Here is a 17,092-nt window from a genome sequence, read left to right as displayed (position 1 = left end):
AGCAAAGTCATTAGAAAAGCATCAGGCTGGATTTCAGCACAGTCGGGAGCTGCATTAGTATTTTGAGCATGAAGGTGAAGCCAAGGTTGAGAGTGTGTGTGTGTGAGAGCCTCCTGCTTGAGCCAGATTGAGATCAAAGCAGTTTTTGGAGGAACCCCGCTACGCTGCGCTGCTATGACATCTTTATCACACTGCACTGCTATTGGTCGCTCGGAAAAAACACTCAACATCTCTTTCTCTCTTTTTAGTAACGGTTCAGAGACACGTGACTGAAAAATAATTCTCTCTCTCACACACACACACACACCAGTGTTCATATGATACTACTTGCGTGTGTGTGTTAGATGAGTGTGTATTTGAGGAGTGATGGATCAAGGGCACTTTCCTACATTTTCCTTCCCAACCTTCATCCTCGCACTGCGGAGAAGCGTCCCGCAGCGTAGTGTGTGTGTGTGTGAGTGAGTGAGTGAGTGAGTGAGAGAGAGAGAGAATCCGCAGTAGGAGACCCGACCAAGGGAACAGAGGCGATATTTCTGGGATCAAAAGATCAGCAAGAGAATTCGAAACTTAAAAAAATAAATAAATCTAAAACTAAGCCACAAGCTCGACTGTCCTCACAGCGACAGCCTCTGCATTTCACTAGAAAGTGTCAAATCCTGGCTCACTGAAAACCCAACATAGAAGAATAAAGAGATCAAGTTGGCACAAGCGGGGTGGGGGGTTGGTGCAGTTGCCACGGTAACATACATATTTGGGAGGCAAAAAAATGCCCCAGATTGACATCACACGGCAAACAAGTATTAAAAATAAGGAGGCTGTGTTTCATAATACAAGTACTAGTCTTGACTTATTGTTTTATTTATTTTATTACGCACACAAGATATCTTCTTTTATATATATTGTTTTTCCCTTACCTCTATTTTATTCTTATTTAACTGAATGTTTTGTTGTTGGAGCTCTGCAACTAAAGAATTTCATTTGCCTTTTACACTGTTTATCCCTGAATAAACTGTGACAATAAATTTTAAATCTGAATCTGAAATTCCTGCATTTTTAAAGCAAGTCTGCAAACTTACCTTCATCTGTGGAGATAAAGAAGACAGCATTATGTGCAATTTTTATCATGTAATTCTCTGGGTTTATTTCTGAGGTGCATAGCAGAAAAATATAAATGTAAACAGTAAAGTAACTCTACGGTCAAAAGGCAACAGGAAGTTTGACTTTTTGATCCCATCATTCTTCAGTGGGTTTATTGGTCGGATGCAAAGAAATTGCAAAGATGCATATTTGAGTCATATTCCGAGAAAGAAATCTAATTCCCATTATAAGATTCTTTAAGTGCATGTAAACGCACTGATCAGATTATTGCTATGATCTGATAACAGACACAAGGGATGGGCCATATGACAAAATGAACAGATCACAATACCTGAAAGCACTTCTACTATACATGATACACTTCATGATATAAAGGCTGGTCTTAATAAAATATATGTTTGGTGATACTTTATTTAATGTCTAGAAAAATCAGTTAAGTAAATGAAATCATTAGTAATTTAATTAAGATAAAATTAAATAACTATACACAACTTTAACATCAAATCACCTGCTTCCAAACAAAGTTTACAATTGTTGTTAAAAAAAAAAATACATAAAAAAAAAAGAATTATTAAAAAAAAGAATTAAAAATCATGAAGAGACATTGCAATCCCCACAATATCTCAGAACAGTGTGTTATGCTGTAATGTATCATATTGCTATTATATTGTCATATTGTTTGATCTGAGCTGTTTTTCTATAAATCTTGAGACCAATTTGAATTTCTAATCCACTAGTACACATTTTATTAATGATTTATAGTATAAAACGGTGGTGCGCTCCATTTGAGAAAGTGGATGTACACAGTCGAGGCGTAAACCGTTACTGAGGGAGAGATTTCATCCGCTGACCCTTTTGGCCTTTCTGCTTCTATCTGGCTTGCAAATCATCATCTCACCTTAGACCTCATACCTATAATTAAATTACTCCAGGGGGCCGTGAGGTGTTAATTACAAAAACACAGAGTGTGTGTGTGCTGAAGATCAGCATACAAGTGGGTCATTCTAACCCCAACTGTAAAACAAGGTCATTTGAATATTCGGGTCTTAAGCCCTCTCTCTTTCATTCTTTCTTTCTTTCTTTTATTCTCTCTAGCTCTGTGAGTTATAGAGAGAGAGCGCTACTCACCAGCCTCCGAGCGAACTCTTTATTCTCTGAGAGGAAGCCGTAGCCTGGGTGAACCTGGCAAAATGGGCACGGATAGAGAGAGATGGTGTTAAAAACACACTCGATTTCTCATAGAGATTAACCACATATGGAGTACAGAGAAATGGCAAGTTATGTTTGTTTCAGCTCACACACACATACACACACACTTTCTTTTCCTTTTTCATGCACACACTCACAGCTTGAGCTCCTGTGTTTCGGATGACGTCCATGATGGCGTCCATGTTGAGGTAGCTCTTACTGGTCGGCGCTGGGCCTACACACACGGCCTCGTCCGCCATCTTCACGTGAACCTGAGGGAAAACCACAAACACACACACCTAGAATAAACAGACAAGTTTGTTGCCCATAATTATGCAGAGCATTTTATTTATAAGTGATTGCACAGGATGACACGCACACACATACACACACCCACACACCATTAGGAATGATGTCTAGGTAATGAAGTGACAGACGTCACCCAGGGGAAGCATTAACGACGTCAACTGCATCAACAGGAGAGTGTCAGAAAACACTCACTAACCAGCTGCTGCCTTTCACGCCGCTTCACTTAACACGCAAACGCAAGGAAAGAGACGTTGCGGCGCGCCATTCGTGCGCTTTTCCCCGAGTCGTGCTGCAAGTCGGGTCAAGACTGATGACCTCTCAGGCCTCCAAGAACAGTTGAGTTTTCTCTACAGCAACACGACTGATTCGAGTCGTTAACAATTATTAAAGCCTGCAATGAGCTAGTCTGGGTGTTAGTGCAGTGAAAACACTCAACAGGAGGGCACTCAGGCAAGAGCTGGGAGTCAAAGGGGTGAAGCAGAACTCAGGTGATTACGGGAGATCCTGGTGGGATGTGTTATTAAAGGGAATCTGAGAATTCACTATTCGATTGATATTGGCCTGAACTCCTTGCCCGCTGTTGAGATTGGATATGACACATTGTCCAATTTCCATTCTAAGCACAGCAACGGCCATAAAAGAATAACAACAAACAGGCCATCCCCACAGCAACATCTTTTAATCAACATTTGCAATTATTTGTCATCAGATCTACAAGATTGTTCCCACCATGAAGCAGCAAGAGATTGAGTTTCATCTTCTCACATCCTCTATAGCTTTAAGGCGTTACCCAAGAGTCAGTACTCGGTCCACTTTTGTTTCCATATATATTCTACATTTCTAAAGCTCAGTGATCAGATGTCTGCTATGCTGATGACACACTTTAGCGTTGCTTCTATTTTCCTTCGTTCATCCCCCACAGTGGATATCAGACTGCTTTTCTGACTTTTCTTTCTGGACGGAGACCCATCACCTGAAACTGAACTTCGACAAAACAGAATGGATTTATCTACATACTAAGAACTCTGAACGAAATAGACCGTTACCAATCCAAACATTTGCTCAAAAGCACACCTCTAAGAAAAAAGTAGAGAAAAAAAAGAGTATATTTGAAAAGTATATTTGATTGCAACAAAAACCTTGAAGGTCACCAGCACTGGTTTCACCTCAGTGGCAAGATTTCGTAGCTGGGCTATTAGTTTTTTATTTAAGTTTTCATTGCTATGTAGCTATGTTTAAACTTAATGTTCTTCACTGACACATGATCTGGCTAACTCTAGAATGATTTTCACTAGGTGGATTCATTAAATTCGTTATTAAACCAAGCAAAATAAAGTGCAGCCAATACTGTTACTTAACTATCATGATAATTCAGCAACGTAGTCACTGCGTGGTTCTAGAGAAAAAGATGCTGATCTTCTGCAAATATGATGTGCTACATTATAAAAATTTGTTAGAAGTGGCTAAACCGAGTTCTCCATGGAAATTAAGTTAATTTCCCTCAGTCTGTATTAATGCATGTAACGACTCAACTAGTTACTCACCTTATGTTATTTTTTCCTTAGCTACCACTTTGTGCACCTCAAAACAGTAAACATGCCAAAAGGAGTACTGCACTCCATCACACATTAATTATTTCAGCTGTTCCACTCAGGTAATCTCTAAAACCTTACGATTCAAAAGCACCTTCTTATTCTCAATTACTAATGCAACACCAATTTCTTACATAGTTGCTAGTGTGCATTATCCAATATTAGAATAAAAAAAAATAGATTTATCTCCATGCACTGCTCAGAAATTGTCCTTTATTTATGCCCTGTGCTCTTCCGATCATTTCTGCTATCCCTGCATTGTGGTTCAAGTATCATAATTTCACATCCTTTTTTTTTTTTTTTTTTATTACAGCCACAAAATCTAACGAGAAGCCTTTTGACGTTGCGGTCTTCCAGCCATCTGCGTGGTCAGTGGTTTTTACAGAGCGCTTTAAGCAGGTTACATGTGTTCTGTCTGTCTCCTGTCCTCATAAGGGCTTCGTTCTCTCACACCATTTGTCTCAATAAACTCTGTTCTCCATCTGGCAGCGAGGGGAAAGTTCACCTTAGGCAGTGCAGGATCGTCCTGAGGCATGAGGAAACCAGAGTTTCCCTTCCCAACCGCTAACAAACGTAGTAATGAAAATATATCAAATACATTGGAGGTTAGGGTGATTCATTGGTTTGCAATATCACAGAGAGATCAGACGAGGAACAAGTAGGTGTTTACAAGACGAGTAGTGTGTGGTTTTAAAAACAATTTGAACGGTGTTTAAAAAAAAAAAAAAGAACATGCCATTTTGGTTTTGTCAAATGAACATTGGTTGATCTTTAATTATGAGCTATATAATCATGATATGCCATTTTGTCCACATCGTGAAGCCCATTTGGAAATGTTCTCCAATAAATAAGAAAATTACAGGGAGTAATTCAATAGAAATCATTCCAATTTCTGTATCACTTTTTAGCCTTTATTACAATTTTGATTATCACTTTAGCAAATGTGAACACAACTACAGATTAGCGCAATCACAAAGGTGACAACTAATAATATTGATAATAATATAGACTTTTATTTTACTTTTAGAGCACCTGTCATACATTTAAAAGGCAGCCGAAAGCACTTAACAGTGTGATGTAGCAAACAGAATTAAAGAAAAAAAATGTAGCCGAAAATAATATAGTTAAATAGGCAATAAATAATAGCAGTGACAGAAAGAAGAAAGTAATAACAATAAAAATATAAAAAACCTATAAAATGTATGTAAAAATAGAATAAGTGTAGAATCATTAAAATAATATGTAAAAAGTACTAAAAAAAGAAAGAAAAATTTTTTTTTAGCTGTTTATCTTCTAACGTTTTATATGTGAAATATGAAGAAGGCTAGCACGAGTACATCTTGAGAAATGATTTTGAATTATTTTAGAGAGGTATGAAGGAGCTAAAACAAACAGCACGTCTTAAATCTGATAACATTTTACAATATGATAAATAAGTCTATTTGACTGAAAAAATGTTTTGAATTATATTGACAATTATATTTTATTTACATTATTAAAGTTTGCTCTGATTGGATAACGATGTGCTGAACATCTTGACGCCAGTCCAAATCCCTCTCAAGTTGAGGTAAGAAACCATGTTTACAAGACAAATAACCATTAATACACACTTTAATATGGATTACCAACCCCCCCGGCTCACAAAAAGTCCAAAAGACCAACCCTAAAGCCAGCAAATATGGACTTCTAACCCAAACTCCACTCGTATGCGTATCAGCCGCTCCCCTGCCGTTCTGTTTAAGGAGATCTTTATTTAAAAGCTCTTTAGAAGCATCCAATCAAATGCACAACATCACTCCATCCCCCCTTCTTTTACCTTAAACCACGTCCCCTCCCCCGGTTTGGACTCAGACAGCAGGGGGGGACGGCCTGGACTTTGTGTGAAAAAGCCTTCGCATGCATATGGAAGAGGGGGATGAGTGACAGCCATCAGTCACGGGGGTGGAAAACAGCGAGTGGATGAAGAGAGCACAGCAACAGCACCTTCCCTGCATGACTTTAACAACTTTAACACTTCACTTTAACTAAAACCACTCTGTACAAGTCACTCACCGCACTCGAGTCCACGTCACTATGCACGGCGACCGTCCTGATCCCCATCATCTTACATGTTTTAATCACCTGAGGGCGAGAAAAGGAGTTAAAAGAGTTAAGAGATAGAGGTATGCTGCGATTTAGTTAGAAAGAAGTGCAAGCATGGAGCAACTGTAACATCTGGGTTGTGATCCAAAACATATTCCTGTTGCCGCTCCGAAAAAAGCATCTAAAACATGCGACTAGAATAGATGATAAATATAAAATCATAATATTCAATAGGTTGTTATGGTCACGTATTGAATATATGAAGGATGGTAGATAATTCAAAATACCAAACATCCATCAGATAAAAATATTTTTAGAGCATTTACTTTTCATTATATTCATATATACATATCTATAAACAATACTGAATACACTCAATATTAAAAATAATAAATGGACAAACTTGAATGGCATTTTAAATAAAGTAGGATTTGTGTTAAAATAAAAAACTTTAGGCGGTCTATAATTCTTACAGATTCAGGTACAGCTTTAAATCTGCCTTTATACATATATATATATATATATATCATGACATTTCAGTGAGATGAAATTTCTGTTAATCCAATTTCAAATCTTTTGTTATTATTCTTGAATAAAAGAAAATATGTAATCTCTAATGAAAAACAATGAAACTAAATCATATTCAAACTGTGTTCATTTGCTGCGTTTAAAACCCTTTTCCTCTTCAGCTCATACACAGTCTAGAAACATATCACAATATGATGTGAAGCATGTAGTGTTGCAGGTTAGGGTTTGTTAGGTTTTATATTACTTTGCATTGCAAAAAAAAAGTTGCCTTTATTCCACATCATTATGTAAGAGTGTGATAGTGAAATGTTGCATTTAGATGTTGCGTTACAGATTTGTGGACAGAACTTGCTACAATGCATTCTTGCAAAATCAATCACTGAGCAAGGCATTTGATGAAATTCAGCTCCCTGACCAACACCGTATGCATTCTTTATGAATTTATGTTTGGACGGACTGTTGAAGTGACCCCACACCTGTAAGTGCCTGAGGAGCTCAACGACACACACTTTCCTTCTGATAATTCACATAAACACACTCCACTCACCCTGCAGGCGATCTCTCCTCTGTTTGCGATGAGGATCTTATCAAAGGTCTGCAGGAAGAGAGCCAGAACACAGAGCGATTAGGACATTCGTTTTGACAACAAGTCATTTGCCCACGTGTGGGAGTCTGTGTGTGTGTGTGTGTGTGTGTGTGTGTGTGTGTGTGTGTGTTGGGGGGGGGGGGGGGGGGGGGGTCTGTGTGTGTGTGTGTGTGAGAGAGAGAACTTTCTCTTTTCCACACTGAATCTAAATATAGATTTGAATATTTGTAATATGAAGGTGTTTGTAGACCAAATCTCATTCCTTTAACACTAGTGAAAAAGACATTATACACAAAATCAATACAAGAAATCCATCCAACTGTTAGACTATCCTCTATCCATCCATCCATTCATCTACCTATAAATATATCACTCCATCCATATCCAAGCAGTGGTCCATCTCTTTATATATCCATCCGTTCAACTCTTCGCCCATTCATATATCTATTCATCCATTTATTCTTTTCAATTCAAACTACGTAACTATACATCCCTCTATCCATTCAACCTATCTATACATCCACTCCATCAGTCCATCTGTCTATCTGTCAATCCTCCTACCCATCTATGTATGTATCCATCCATCTAACATCAATCCATCCATCTCTCCAATAAAGCTTTTAAATTATACATCTCACCATCCAAATTTTATACTATCCATTCTCATATCCAACAATCAAATCCATCCATCACTCCATCCATCCATACAGCCTATCTATTCATCTATCTATATAATCCATTCACGTATCCAACAATCAGTCTATCCATCCAACCACCTACCTATGTATCCAATTCATGAACTTATCCATCTATCTATCCATCCAACCAATCTATGCATTTATTCACCCATCCTTCTATCTATGCATGTATCCATCTATCTAACCATCAGTCCATCCCTCCATCCATCCAGCCTATCTATTCATCCATTCATGTATTCAGACATCAATCCTACAATCTATCCATTTCATCAGTCCATCTGCCAATCCATCCATCTTTTCCATCTATCCACCTACACATTTATCTATCCATCTATGCATCCATCTATCTAACCACCAATGCATCCATCCATCTACCTATCTGTCCATTCAACTATGTTTAACTATACATCCCTCCATCCAATCTATGTATCTATTTATGTTTTCATGTATTCATTAATATTAATATATCCAACCATTAATCCATCTATCCATCAAATCAGTATATCAGTATTTAGACTAGTTCCCGTCTACAACTTTTCTGTATAAATCTCATTAATCTGTCTCAATACCATCACAGTTATGCTTATTTACAAATCCAGGCCATTTAGTAAAGTCCACTAATCTGAGCTGAACCTCCTGAGTAAACACACACACACACACACACACACACACACACACACAGGATTCCAGCAGTGTTACTCCACAGTAAGCAGAAATGTGTGTGTTGCATTCCTAAGTCTGTACCAAACAACCAAACATACCATCCCTTTCTTTCTTTCTCTCTCTCTCTCTCTCTCTCTCTCGCACTCTCTCTCTCTCTCTCTCTCTCTCACACACACACACACACACACACACACACACACACACACACACACACACACACAGCCTCTGGGCACTGGCTGTTTGAAGGAGGCAGATCAAAGCACTAAGATGCTGCCATGTTTGTATTGGAGATTTGGCTGCTGGAGATGATCGTCTCAAAAAGACCCCGTGCCATGAGGGTGCGCTCATATGTTCTCGACTCCAGTATCCCTGGTACCTTTATTCAGATATATGAGTGATAAGAACTTGTCCTGGGTCTCTGATAAGTATAGCAGAGGTGCTGAAGCTCACCTTCTCACTGGGGTCATACACAGTAGAGTAGCAGGCATGGCGGCTTATGAGCCAGCACGTGGGCCGCAGAGAGGCGTGCTGAAATAGACAGTGCTAAGTTATTGAAACCATGTCATCACTGCAATATGTATAACACAACAAACCAAATTATCAGTCATCTAGTGACACCTTTTAAAGATTTGCTTTATTCCTTTACCCCAAACATACCCAGTCAGCCAAGGCTAAGGCTGGGTGAAATGATGATGTAATATCAATAATGTATTAACATCATAAAACATTCCTAACATCAGGTGTCACATGATGGGATGTTAAGATTCAGTTTTTGTATTAACTGTCTAATTTTCCTCACTTTCCTCATTAAATACTTTGTATTTAATTATACTTTGTATGGTATTACAATTAATACAAAAATCTCAGATAAACAAAACCCCAGAGCATACAGTTTAGTTAGGAAAACTAATATTGTGATAATGACAAGTATTGTAATGTGATATTTCCACTGTATATCACAGCACTGTTGAATTCTCAAATCTGATTGGTCAGAAGGTGTTAGTTAAGTTTCTGTAACAGCGGCTCTGACAGTAGTGCCGGCTGTAATTCAAATCACAGGTGTATTATAATGCTCTCCTTCTAACAGGTTATCGTTTCCATAGTAACAACTCATTCACAGGGATTTAAAAAACATGCTGTTATCTATCAAAAAGAAAATAATTTAATCGTTGATATCGTGAAGATTTCTCTAAGGAGGCATTTTTGGAAGGAGTCTAGTGTCTCGCGCAAGTGTTCCACCATGGGAAGGTCTTCAGGTTTCGGGTTCCTCAGGAACATAACCTGTATTTTTTTGTCTTATTATCTATAAGAGAGAGAAAAAGTGAGGCTGGGGACGGAAGGACTGTTTATAGCTGCTATGACGTACATGATAACAGGAACTAACTTGTCTCACGGATGTAACAACATTTAACATAACTATAAAGAGATAAAACGCATAACCTGTGTATTTGTGTTGCTGTGGTATAAGAGGAATACATCGCAACACTCCATCTTGAGTTATATTGTTCTAACAACTCATCTTGTCATGTTTTATTCCTTACATATTGCTCATTCAAAGTCTAATATTATCGATATGTCTGACACCAAAAATGTCCCGGATGAACGAATACATTTAGTGTAAGAGGAACAAACTGCTCAGAGTTAAATTTTTGTTATATATGGCAAGGGATATCACAACTACTGCAGAATTATAATCGCTGTTTGGCATTTTATCCCTAACAAACACTGATCCTAGATCTGTAATGAATAACAGAATGTTGGGTGTGATCTTAAAAGCTAGCTGTAAGTAGGACAATAAAAATATAATATAATATAATATAATGAATGTGTAAATGAAAATGCTTGTGTGTAGGTGTGTGTGCACTGTGATGGACGTCATTTCGGTCACGTGACGTGGACAGTTTAAAGAAGGACAGGTATGTGAACAAGGTGGACAAGGTTACTGTGGAGCCAAAGACAGCTCACATGAACTAAAATGCTGATTTTAGCTCATGGTCATTTCAGTTAGCTGCCTGCTGACACTGTGCTTGAGTTGAAAGCGAGTTAGAAATGAGCTGAAAAGCCCTCGAGCCTCTCAGCAGGAGGCTTTATCACTTTAGACACACCAGCTGCTATTTTAACATGGTGGCTGCATTTCATTCCTACTTCCTCAAACAAAATAATATAAATATCTAACATATGCATTATACATTTTGAAGGACTTGTGCCCAGACATTGAATAACGGCTGAGTACCAAATACCTTCCTCTTATATACACACAGTGCACTACGTACACCACAGAATCCATTTCCTCATAGCCTGTGAAGTGCACTTGTACAGGGAGAAAGGTAGTATTTGGGATTCGCCCTAACACTCATCTCATCTCGCTACCAGTTAGCCGACAGCTACTTTCTCTGCAAGACCATAACATGTCGTGTTATTTAAAATATACATTTTTATTCATTTTCAAACCCGTCCTTTCACTACCACGAGTGTGTTTTTAAAAAATGAGAATCACACTCTCACCTTTACGACGTGCAAAACTCTTTGAAAGGTTGGCGTTATCCTGTAAGCCGCCATGATGAACCGTGCGTGTGGTCACTGCGCATGCGCACCGCGAGGACGTAACCGGGAGCGCTCGGAGGAGTTTTCCCTTTCAGCCAATCACAATGCAGATATTTTATATCAACTCACGATGCAGATGTTTTATATCCAGAAATAATACTAATATTCCATGTGAAAATTTATTATAAATGACTGATAAAAATCATAATGCAGATATTTATAATCCATTCATAAAACTAACATTTTATTTAAAAAAAACATAATGCGTATAAAATCATAATACTTTATGCTATTATATATTATATAAATATATTATATAAAATCATAATAATAATGGACATAATAAAGCTTAAGTTAGAAGCCATATGCACATTACTGTTAAATTTCATGTAAAATGTTTGCCTGTACTGTCCCTGTTAAATAAACAAATAAATAAATAAATAAATAAATAAATAAATAAATAAATAAATAAATAAAATTTCTACTGTTCTGATATTCTACCTAAAATCATGCTGCTGATAGTTTATATGCAGTTATACTGCTGATATTTATATCCAGTACAGGTATCATGATGTAACTTCATCAAAGATTATTAAAGTGCCACTGAAATTATTCAGCTATGTATCTACAGTTTCACCTGTTTGTGTAAAACTATATATATATGTGTGTAAAAATTAAAATGCTATTTTTATTTACTTATCGCAGCATGGTATGGATAAATTTTAAAAGAGTAACATGTACAAATTCTTTAAAAATCTATAATAAATTAAGGACCTATTAGGACTTCTTTGGCTGATATATTTGGTAGAAACGTTATACTTTATAGGTCTGTATTTACAACATAAAGCTTCTCAAGTATTTTCTTGCTTATTTAAATTTAAAACAGATTTTATACCTTTGTTAGAAGTTGTAAAATTATTGTACAAGCTTTTAAATATAACAATCATGCAATTTCCAACTGAACGTTAATTCTTCACTGTTCTGAACAACCAGGTTTTTCCACAAATAACTGTTTTACTTTTATAAAAATTACCTATTTTACATTAAACAATTATTAGTTATATAAGTCTTAACCAAAACATATGCAGTAGTGAACAACACCACGCTACACCATTTATTAGCCGTTTTCCAGAAAATATCAGTCTTTCACAATATGCATTTTATAGGCTATATTTTTAAATGTGTACGTAATGTTTTATGTATATGTTTTCAGTAAGAAAGTTCTATGTAGGCTCAATATGGAAGATTAGTCATTCATAAACTATCTGTTTCTCAAACAGAAAAGGAACAAGTGTCCATTTTCCTTTGGTGTGATTTCTAGTTATAAAAGTCTGGGAAGCTTTTTTTCTTCAGTCAGCTCTTCATTGCACATAATCCTTCCTAATTTCATAGCACGAGACACAAACCACCACGACATTATTAGAGAAAAACAAATATTTATTTCTTTATACGAGAAATACATCCTTCATTGTTTATAATACACAGTGGATAATAGCATTTTTTCACAGTGCAATACTGATAAACAAAAAAGCAAAAAAAAAAAAAAAAGAGATAAACCTTCATTTATTTTATATATACAATTGACTCTGAGTAGAGTCGGAGATTTTACAGTGAATATTTTTAATCGACGGAAACTGAATTCTGTGGAAAAATTGTGTGTTGTGGAAAAAGGGATTGTTCCACTGACTGGAGGAACGAGGGGGAGGGGGTGGGGTGTCATCACAGGACGCATTAAAAACATTAACGAGTGAGTAGGCAAAGGAGCCTGTAATTGTCCATAAGATATCACTGTATGTGATTATTTCATAAACAATATTTCTATATTTTAGAGGATTGTCTACATTGTTGATCACAGAAGTCCTGCTGTGTCCCAAATCGCGCCATTCTGCACTTCTTGACAGTTCTGGACACAGCCTGGGAGGAGTTCATGGTTCCTAAACGTACCACTCGCTGAAGTTGGACGCTATGCTGCTGTGACTGCTGCTGTTCAGCACGGCGGAGTCTGGAGACATGGTGGTGCTCTGAGTCTCTGAACACGGCGACACCAAACTGGACGACTCGTAACCGGAACTTCCGGTCGGCGAGGACTCGTTCACTGAACTCTGCTCGTCGTGAACCTGTAGGAGAAACCGCAATGACATTAGAGACAGCTTGATAAGACTTTATTAGGCTAATAGCAGGCATGGCATGAAGCACAGCTGTGTGCATCTCGTCTAGCTCACCTTCATGTGTTTCCTCAGAGAGCTGGGATGAGTGTACGACTTGTCACACAGTTTGCACAGGTACGGCTTGTCGGATGTGTGCACGTGCATGTGCTTCTTCCTGTCGCTGCTGTTGGCGAAGCGTCTGTCACAGCCCTCAAACTCGCACAGAAACGGCTTCTCCCCTGGAAAAAGTAATATAAATAATAAAAATGGGTTAACTCTGGACAACTGAAGAAATAACATGAGAATGGACTAACAGTCCTGAAGCCCCCCAGCTTCCCACACACACACACACACACACACACACCCAAACCCCGCACCCATGCACCCTGAGCCACATTTTATTGCCAGCACTCAGCCCTCAATAAAAAAAAGCACAATTCACACCTACTTCCTATCTTTAGACCTGCTGTACCGCACACACGCATCTAAACCCAGCAGTGTCATCACGTAACCATGGAAATGGAGTATTAACACGTCGTCTCGCGCTTATTGATGACCGGAAAAGCGCGCAGGTCAAAAGCTTGTGAAGTGGCTCTCATTACACGTGTATATACACAATTCCATGCAAAGTAATGGAAATGATTCTAGTTGCAAATGGTAATCCTAAGCAGGAAGTTACTTAATGAGTACAGAGGCTCGTTTAACATATTTCACTCAAGCTGCAGTGGAAAAGCTTTTCATTTTATGTGTCAGTGCAGTTGCAAATAAATAAACAATCCAATAAAAACATGATGTACAATTAAGACTAATCATGATGTCGATATATGAATGTAAAAGCCTGGACTGGTGTATTCACCTGTATGCGTTCTCTTGTGTATTTTCAGGTTCTCGGAGCGCGCGAACACTTTGCCGCATCCCGGGAACGGACACGCAAAGGGCTTCTCCCCCGTGTGCACGCGAATGTGGTTCACCAGTTTGTATTTGGCCTTGAAGGCCTTTCCCTCTCGAGGGCATTCTTCCCAAAAGCACACGTGGTTGCATTGCTCAGGTCCGCCGACGTGCTCCGCGGAGACGTGCGCCACCAGCTCGTGCATGGTGCCGAAGGTTCTGCCGCAGCGGCGCTTCTCGCGGTCCGGTTCGAGCCACTTGCACACGAGCTCCTGCTTGACGCACTGCTGCCGCACGTAGCGGAAGAAGGCTGCAGGGTGATGGTGATGCGCGGCTGCTACGTTCAAGCCGTACTGGCCGTACGGATCAGGCCGCGCGTTGGACACCTGGTGGTGGTACTGGTCCGGGCGTGCGAACAGCGCGTTGTTGGTCGAGCTGTGCTGCTCGTGGAAGCCGGGGAATAGCAGATGACTCTGCGCGTCCGCATGGGAGGGATGAAGCGCTCCGGTCGCCGGGCTGAAGAGGCCGCGCTCTGGATCTGCAAAGCCGCGTCCGCGCAACAAGAAGTCTCGGGCCGAGCCGAACGCGGAGCCTCCGTATGAGGCGCCCAGAGCCGCGTAGCCTGAAGCCTGCGGGCCGAAGGCAGCTCCCTGACCCGGAGACAGCTCGCCGTGGCTCAGCTTGAAGGCGCCCACATGCGCCGCTTCTGCAAAACTGGCGTCCCTGTCGTGTGACTCACCCGCGTGGTGATGCCGGGCGAACGGAGCCAGGTGACCCGCGTCCAGCAGCATCGCTGCTCACCTCTCGGTTTCTCTGCGTGAGTACCGTGCGCAAAACAACCCGTGCGTAAAAAGCAAATCAAAACATGACCCAACAAATGTGTGCTCAAATTCTGATCATCACACAGCCTTTTCTTTTTTTAAAGTTTGTTTTAAAATCCTAACAAACAGAACATCTCCTCTGGTAGAGGTTTAAAGTCGATCTCTACACGTACAACCTGATGCGCAAAAAAAAAAAAAACGACAACTGATGCTCAAAAAAAACCCAAAAAAACCCAAAAACCTGATGCTCAGAAAAAAATTAAAAACTAGCCTGAACACACTCGTAGTCCTGTCTGTCTGCAAATGTGCTACTTTTTCGGGTTTGGCTGTGTTTATCTCCCTCCTCGCTCCTCCACGCCCCCTTTACTACAGGAGCCCCGCTGCGGTCCGATTGGCTGCTGTCAATCCCTAATCCGTTACTCTCGTCCAATCAGACGCCGAGTCACCGTGACTAATCTGTGCTCACTGTTGCTCAGCGTCTACTGCCCCAGTAGCAGGGCTGCGATTTTAGCTGGTGTTTGGTGGCGTGTCCAAACGAATGACCAGCATTTGCTGAACAAACCCCCTAAGAGATAATGCTAATATAATATCTAGGTATGAAGAGCTGTGTGTTTGAACAGTTTACGTGTGTTTATCTGTAATCCTGATATTTACATATATATATATATATATATAAGCATATGAGGTGGAAATGTGCATGTAAAATGTACATTGTTCATTCAGGCGGATGTCTCTTAGGATAAATGTGGAAGAGGGGGACACAGGAAGTGTGTATGCGCAAATACATTACCAGATTGCAACCCAGAGTCTCACAAATAAATAATAACAATAATAATAATAATAATAATAATAATAATAATAATAATAATAAGTTTGTTGCTAAGGTTACGCACGCATCTGGACTGCTTCAGCCTCACAATTAAAAAAAAAAAAAAAAAAAACTAGGCTGTGTGATACAACCAGCTGTTCCATTGCGCATGAGGCTGTATAATACACACCACAGGTTCACGAGGTGCATTGCATCCCAGCCCGTCTGTGTGCTTTTTATTTTACATTCCAAAACATATATTATAGCCAGTTATAATTTTTGTTTTGGCAGCTGTGCAGAAAACCGAGCCCCAGCTGGAGTCCCGCGCGCGCTGCTGATGTTGACCTTGAGGACCGCGCGCTCAGTCGCAGCGGATTCGGTGTTTATCGCTGTAATGAGCCTGAACACTGCACTGCATTACCGCTTACTCTGTTCACATGGGCCATGCAGTCTGGCCTTAAACAGTGCACATTAAAGGTGTACATGTACAAGAGGTTTTTTTTCCTCCAGTGTGAAATAGCTTCCATGTCTTGAAAACTGATGCGAATGTCTATAGGGGACACTGTGCTGCAAAAAGAGCTAAAAAAAAAAAAAAAAAAAAAAAAAAACCCACAGTGTTTAATGTAAAACATTATGACAGAATGAAAAACAAACACTGTTAGCCTATAAACTTCAAACATTAGAGAAGTTACACATGTCTGATTCGAGCACAGTGCTGCACTAATGGCTTATCATTTCTACATCCTTTTTTTCTTTATTTTTACTATAAACTTCTTCAGCCATTTCAGTAAAAACACATTAGTGACTAAAGTTTACACGTGTTTTTCTGTCAAGTATTTTATAGCAGATATAGGCTAGATTAAGAACTACATGCTAATTCATATATAAGAAAATAGCAGGCATAGAGATAGATAGATAGATAGATAGATAGATGTTTTGTCACAGCAGTAAAACAAAGAAACTGAACAAGACATAATTACAGACACTAACTAAATAATTAAATAATAATGCTTTGTTTATCTCTTAGACTCTCTTAGAAGAAAGTTTTAAGTTTTTTTAAAGTTAGGCTAATTTTTTAATTTAACAATAGGATTTCGTATTTAAGTGAGCTTAGCTAATAATAGCTAATGTTATCACGAC

At 39.0% G+C, this 17,092-nt stretch overlaps 2 protein-coding genes across 2 annotated transcripts in view; both read right to left on the bottom strand.

Annotated features, from left to right (window-relative positions):
* pcca (propionyl-CoA carboxylase subunit alpha) overlaps window positions 1-11,383 on the bottom strand; it is a 46,347-nt gene extending 34,964 nt beyond the window's left edge. Inside the window, exons 1-6 of the mRNA XM_034300197.2 lie at window positions 11,250-11,383; window positions 9,195-9,272; window positions 7,345-7,392; window positions 6,240-6,308; window positions 2,445-2,558; window positions 2,227-2,280 (exon numbers count right to left, since the gene is read on the bottom strand). Of these exons, the coding sequence (XP_034156088.2) occupies window positions 2,227-2,280; window positions 2,445-2,558; window positions 6,240-6,308; window positions 7,345-7,392; window positions 9,195-9,272; window positions 11,250-11,303 (417 nt within the window). The 5' untranslated portion in view covers window positions 11,304-11,383. The remainder of the gene's footprint in view (window positions 1-2,226; window positions 2,281-2,444; window positions 2,559-6,239; window positions 6,309-7,344; window positions 7,393-9,194; window positions 9,273-11,249) is intronic.
* A 1,442-nt stretch (window positions 11,384-12,825) lies between these two features.
* Window positions 12,826-15,462, bottom strand: zic2b (zic family member 2 (odd-paired homolog, Drosophila) b). The gene is made up of 3 exons (XM_026932049.3): window positions 14,292-15,462; window positions 13,511-13,674; window positions 12,826-13,405 (listed from the first exon to the last, which is right to left on the bottom strand). The coding sequence occupies exons 1-3, from the start codon at window positions 15,112-15,114 to the stop codon at window positions 13,223-13,225; spliced, it is 1,170 nt and encodes a 389-aa protein (XP_026787850.1). The 5' UTR covers window positions 15,115-15,462; the 3' UTR covers window positions 12,826-13,222.
* Window positions 15,463-17,092: the final 1,630 nt, after the last annotated feature.

Source organism: Pangasianodon hypophthalmus, chromosome 26 (assembly GCF_027358585.1).
Source record: "Pangasianodon hypophthalmus isolate fPanHyp1 chromosome 26, fPanHyp1.pri, whole genome shotgun sequence".
In the NCBI taxonomy this organism is placed as follows: Eukaryota; Metazoa; Chordata; class Actinopteri; order Siluriformes; family Pangasiidae; genus Pangasianodon; species Pangasianodon hypophthalmus.
Note: the sequence above shows the minus strand (reverse complement) of the source record. Positions and strands in the feature narration are given on the sequence as shown.

Coding starts and splice junctions, on each gene's coding strand:
- zic2b (XM_026932049.3), bottom strand. CDS start 15,114: ATGCTGCTGGACGCGGGTCACCTGGCTCCGTTCGCCCGGCATCACCAC. Junction 13,675..14,291: donor ACACAAGAGAACGCATACAG/GTGAATACACCA, acceptor TACTTTTTCCAG/GGGAGAAGCCGTTTCTGTGC. Junction 13,406..13,510: donor CTCTGAGGAAACACATGAAG/GTGAGCTAGACG, acceptor TTTCTCCTACAG/GTTCACGACGAGCAGAGTTC.